Here is a 6414-nt window from a genome sequence, read left to right as displayed (position 1 = left end):
TGATTCTGATGAAGAAATTGATCTCTTTGAGACTGCTAAGAAACTAGGCATGACCTTTTCCCGCCCCAGGTGGTCGCCACCGGAGGGAGAGGGATTTGATGATTAGTTCACCCACGGCTGGATTTTATACCCATCTACAATCCTCGGCAGCTTGTCATTTTATTTTCTTGTCCTTTATGTGTTGCGTATCTAGTGTTTTCTATCATTTTGTGTTGGGATTTTGTTTTGAAACACTAGATACTTTCTGAATGATAACCTAGGATGACTTGTATTTTGAAAAGGTAAAATGGTTATGGTTATTTATGCAAGGATAAGAATAGAACCAATTTCATTTCATATTAATCATCATTCATCAGATGTATGATCCTGTGGTGTTCGAAAGACCTTTGATCTTGTCATAAGACCATGAATTCGGGTTGTATTGTATCCAACCCGAGGCTTTCTTTTCGACCTTAAAACATACTTATTAGAAGAATAATAAGAAATTATGATTCGATGATGTTGGTTGTGTTGATGGAGAAAGAAAGATGCAGAAAACTATTCACCTAAAAATAAGTATTTGTTCAATATTAGTTTGAGCTTGTGGCACAATAGAGAAGATAGCCTTTTTGGTGAGTATTGCCAATTTGACTGTTAATAAAGAAAAATAAATTAAGTGTGATTTTAAGCCATATATAACGTATTTCTTGTATAAGTTGCATCATATCCAAGCATAATGTTAAGGTGTTAACATGTTTATTATAATCAAATGAAAACTTTTCACTTAAGAATGAACTAATGCATAAAATTCAAACAGAGTTACCACCCAAAAAAAAATTATTTTGATTTCATCAAATAAATGTTCACTTAATAATATGCACTACTAATCAGATATGATGGAAAGATGGTCTTCTAGATAACCAATCTAGTTAGCATCTAAGTAAATTGTAAGTTCTTACTAGATGTTTTGGCAAGAAGATATTGCGAACCAAGATATTGAGCACAATAACAAATAGTTAGTAATGCATGGCACTAGGAAAATATTCAAGTTGACCCATGTCTCCGAGTTGAAACACTTCACTCAAAGGCAAGATTATAGTTGAAATGTAGTTTATAAAACTATCAAAAAGAAACCAACATTATCTACACAAAACTTTTCACTAAATGTTTCTTTGTAATTCAAAAGAGTAAGTCCTAACAACTTTCTTTTTGAGTACCCAAAAACATTATCAACCAAGGTCAATCAAAACTCATCTTAATGAATAATTGTTACCTATGAATCAATGAGCATTTCAAATCCCACCACCTGAGATAAACAAATATAGCCTGAGAAACGACATTACATTTATGAATAACCCAAAAATATTATTGATCAAACTTTCAACGACATTACATTTATGAATAACCCAAAAATATTATTGATCAAACTTGAAAGTCATAATTTAGTGAAACCTAACAATCATTGTTAAAATATACCAAAAGAACATAATATTAAAACATAAATAATCTTAGGGTATGTTTGACGAGGTGAATTGAAATTGGAATTGGAATTCCAATTCCATAAGAATTGACATTGAATTACAATTCAATTCCTATGTTTGGAAACATTATAGAATTGTAATTCAATTCTAATTTCTATGTTTGGAAAAATGATAGAAATGTAATTCAATTCCAATTCCTATGTTTGTAAAATAAAATATCGGTTCAAAATGTTAACTTCTTAAATATGTTTTCACGTTTTTGACACGTTTAATACGTTTTGACATGTTAACACGTTTAACACGTTTTGACATGTTAACATGTTTAACACGCTTTTAACATGTTTAACACGTTTAACACGTTTTTGACATGTTTAACACGTTTAACACGTTTTTGGCACGTTTAAACACGTTTTCACACTTAAAATACATTTTCACACGTATAACATTTTTTTTACATTTTTGGTATGTTTAACACGGTTTGACATTTTTAATACGTTTAACATGTTTTTCATACGTTTTGACAAGTTTAACACGATTTTCACGTTTTTGACACTTTTTTGACATGTTTAACACGTTTTTCACACGTTTAACATGTTTTTCACGTTTTTGCACGTTAAACACGTTTTTGGCATGTTTAACACGTTTTATACAATTTTGACACGTTTAACACGTTTTTCATGTTTTGGCACGTTTAACACGTTTTTCACGTTTTGGAACATTTAACACGCTTTTCACGTTTAAAATGTTTTTCATACGTTTTTCATGTTTTTGGCACATTTAACACGTTTTTGATATTTTTAATATGTTTAACATGTTTTTCACGTTTTTGGCACGTTTAACACGTTGTTGTCATGTTTAACACATTTAACATGTTTTTCACACGTTTTGACATATTTTACACATTTTGGCATGTTTTACATATTTTTGGCACGTTTTACACATTTTTGGTACGTTTAACAGTTTTTAACATGTTTAACATGTTTTTGATATGTGTAACACATTTTGACAAATGTAACACATTTTGACAAATGTAACACATTTTTGGTACGTTTAACACATTTTCACGTTTTTGGCACGTTTAACACATTTTAAACATGTCACAAGTATGTTAAACGGGCCAAAATGTTTTAAACATGTCAAAATGTAGTAAATATGCCAAAATTTATCAAACGTGTTAAATGTACCAAAAATATGTTAAACATACCAAAACGTATTAAACGTGTTAAACGTGTCAAAAACGTATTTAACGTATCAAAAACATGATCAACGTGTTTAATGTGTTAAAAACGTGTTATACGTATCAAAAACGTAAAAATGTATTAAATGTATCAAAAATGTGTTAAACATGCCAAATAAGTGAAAAAAATTGTTAAACGTGTCAAAATGTGAAAAATGTGTCAAAAATATGTTAAATGTGTTTAAAATGTGTCAAACATGTCAAAAACGTAAAAAAATATGTTAAACGTGTCAACAACGTGTTAAACATGTTTAAATTGTTAATAACGTTTTAAACGTGTTAAAAACATGAAAACGTGTTAAATGTGCCAAATATGTGAAAAACTTGTTAAATGTGCCAAAACATGAAAAACGTGTTAAACGTGTCAAAAATGTGGTAAACGTGTCAAAACGTGTTAAATGTGTCAAAAACGTGTTAAATATGCTAAAAATATGATAAACATGTTTAATGTGTTAAAACGTGTTAAATTTATCAAAATGTGTTGAATGTGTCAAAAACATGAAAACGTGTTAAACATGTCAAAAATGTATTAAAAACGTTTTAAACGTGTCAAATATGTGAAAAACTTGTTAAACGTGTCAAAATGTGCAAAATGTGTCAAAATGTGAAAAACGTGTTAAACGTGTCAAAAACGTGTTAAACATGTCAAAAATGTGAAAAACGTGAAAAACGTGTTAATTTGGAATTACAATTCTGACCTAAAATGATGGGAATTGAGAACTCTCAAATTACGCTATTGAATTTCATTGGAATTCTAATTTCAATTCCAATTCTTAATATTAAAGTATCTAACAAACATAAGAATTAGAATTGGACCCTCCAATTCCAATGCCAATTCCAGGGTTATCAAACACACCCTTAGGATAGTAGGAGGGGGAGCACATAATTTTCTCTCCAGAGACTAACTTTTTAGTCCTCCTATTGTTATCATCATAATATTCCCAATAGGAAAGAAGAGAAAAAATTGCAAATGTGACTGGAGAAAAAAAATTAAGAACCCAACAACCGATTTATTTTCCACCTAGAGATGGGAAATTAGCCTCATTAATGGAAGGAGCATCAGCAAAAGTTTCCACATTGTACCCTCTTCCACCATAACTAGGTCTCGAGCCACCGCGCCCACTACCTCCTCTGCCACGACCACGACCATAATATGCTTCCCCTTCAGCAAGCTTCAGAAACTCATTTATGCTAACAGACTGCATTAGGTAAACAAGGGATATTAAAAACAAAAAACTGATACACAATTTAGTAGGATATGTGGCCTCTGATGAGAGGAATTCAGCTGACCTTACACTTAATATTGTAATTTAATGTTTACCATTAGATAAAACAAATGATATTTTAGTCATTTAACCTAAATACAAATGATATTTTAGTCATTTAACCTAAATAACTCCAAATAGTTAACTTTTTAATGTGTTTCATACTATGAGATACTGAATCAAGGAAATACTAGCCAATGTTGTGTGATAAACATCACTGATCAAGGAAATACTGGAAAAGTTGTGAAAACATATTTAGAAAGAAAACTATTCAAGAAGGGACATGTTTTTCCATGAAAATTTGTAGAACGGAAAAGAAATTTGATAAAATTGGATAACATTAATGAATGAAAGAAGAAGGTAAACATGGTAATAAGCTAGTAACAATTAAGTGATAACAAAAGAAATATGTATAATATTGCCATACTTTTCTTTTTCTCTTTCCTCCTCTTCAGTAACATAAAATAGAACTCTATGTTTAAATAGAGAATGAGATAAATTCACCAATTTCACAAAAATCTATGGATCAGTTTTCTTGCTTGACAAAAGTTGCATGGATTCAAACTCTTTGTCAATTGGAACCTTCCTTTCCTCAGTTTTCGATGCCTACAAAGCCTTCCTCTTTTCTTCAAGTACTTTTTCATACTCTTCAAGAGTCATCTCCTATAAAAAAAAATGCAACGTCCAAGCATCAGTTGACAAGAACCTAATGAGACAATAGATATAACTTTCTATGAAAGTCAAACTTAAGTTATTTAGCAAAAATAACAGTAAAATCTGTAGAAGAATAACTGACAATATCATTCATAAGATTCTCGTCACAAAACCTTGAAGAAACTTATTAAAAAGGTGAATAAAGTTTTAGAGAATGAAACCAAATTGAAATAAAATTATGTCTATTGAACTTGTTGAAATAAGAACGCTATTACAAACTTTATAAATGAAAAACAAAACTTAGACATTAAATAATGAGACATGAAGTGTCTCATTTACTAGATAAGACCAAGAGACTTGGACAATCCAAGAGACTCTTAATTAACAAAAAAAAGACTCCTTAATTATTATTATTATTATTTTAATCTCTAACACTCTTCCTCAAAGTGATGTCCGATAAACTAGTCCTAATTTAGATCGTAGATCTTCGAAAGGAGCTTTAGGAAGTGCTTTTGTGAAGATACCAGCAACGTTATCTTCACTCCTTACTGCAACCATCTCAATTATTCCCTCTAGTACTTTTTCACGAATAAAGTGATGCTCATCCTCAATGTGTTTTGTCCTTGCATGAAACACATGATTTGAAGTCAATTTAATAACACTCAAATTATCTCCATGGATAGGAATCGGGTGATCAAACTTGACATGAAAATCCTCATAGAGTCTACGAAGCCACATGCACTCTTGTGTTGCGTAAGTTGATGCTTTGTATTCCACTTCTGTTATATCAAGGATACCGATCCTTGTTTCCTACTACTCCAAGATATGCTAGTGTTTCCACAAAGAAAAACAAACCCAGATGTGGACCTTCAATCGTTTCGATCTCCAGCAAAGTCAGCATCCTCAAATCCTTGCAAGACAAATTTTGCATCTTTTTTGTAGAGTAGACCAATATCTAGTGAGGTATTAATATACTTCAGAATTTTCTTCGCTTCCTCGAGGTGTGGTTTCCTTGGCTCATGCATGTATCGACTCACCACTCTAACTGCATAAGCAATGTCAGGCCTTGTTATAGTTAGATAAATAGACATCCCACAAGAGCACGATACGGACGAGGATCTAGTAGACATGTTCCTTCGTCTCGACTGAATGAGATTTACATCGAGAGGAGTATAGCTCTTTTTTCCATCAGTCATACCAAAATTTTCTAACAACTTCTTTGCGTAGTTAATCTGCGATACAAACAAACCTTTATCGAATTTTCAATTTGTAGACCAAGGAAAGTTCGTTCACCAAGCTTCTCCATCTCAAAGCGAAGTGAGAGCTCATCTTGTAGACGAACAACATCATCATAGTTATTGCTCGTCAAGATTATGTCATCCACGTAAAGAAGCACCACCAGCATCATTCATTGATTCTTCTTTATAAATAGACTCGAGTAGGATTCTGAAGCTTTATACCCACAAAATTGAAGATATTCTGCAATCTTTCCATACCAAGTGCGTGGGGCTTGCTTTAATCCATATAGTGCCTTCTTAAGTCTACAAACCAACTGGTGACCATCCTTCTTCTCGAATCCAGGTGGTTGTTCCATACATATTTGGCGATAAAGTTTTCCGTAGAAAAATGCATTCTTGACTTCCAATTGCCACAACTTCCATCGAGAACTGACTACTAAGACCAACATAGTGTGAATTGACATCATCTTCGCAACTGGGCTGAATCTCTCCTCGTAATCTTCTCCATACTTGTGCGAGAATCCTTGAGCGACCAATCTAGCTTTGTATCGATCTTTGCT

The 6414-nt window shown here is 32.0% G+C and overlaps 1 protein-coding gene across 1 annotated transcript; it reads right to left on the bottom strand.

Annotated features, from left to right (window-relative positions):
- Positions 1-5485: 5485 nt before the first annotated feature.
- Positions 5486-6021, bottom strand: LOC124924518 (uncharacterized mitochondrial protein AtMg00810-like). Its single transcript, XM_047464545.1, has 2 exons — positions 5866-6021; positions 5486-5761 (listed from the first exon to the last, which is right to left on the bottom strand). Exons 1-2 carry the CDS (start codon positions 6019-6021, stop codon positions 5486-5488), a joined length of 432 nt encoding a protein of 143 aa, XP_047320501.1.
- Between the last annotated feature and the right edge of the window lie 393 nt (positions 6022-6414).

The sequence above is a fragment of the Impatiens glandulifera genome, chromosome 2 (genome assembly GCF_907164915.1).
Source record: "Impatiens glandulifera chromosome 2, dImpGla2.1, whole genome shotgun sequence".
NCBI lineage: Eukaryota > Viridiplantae > Streptophyta > Magnoliopsida > Ericales > Balsaminaceae > Impatiens > Impatiens glandulifera.
This window is presented reverse-complemented; position numbering and strand designations above follow the sequence as displayed.

Coding starts and splice junctions, on each gene's coding strand:
- LOC124924518 (XM_047464545.1), bottom strand. CDS start 6,021: ATGCTGGTGGTGCTTCTTTACGTGGATGACATAATCTTGACGAGCAAT. Junction 5,762..5,865: donor AAATTGAAAATTCGATAAAG/GTTTGTTTGTAT, acceptor AATCTCATTCAG/TCGAGACGAAGGAACATGTC.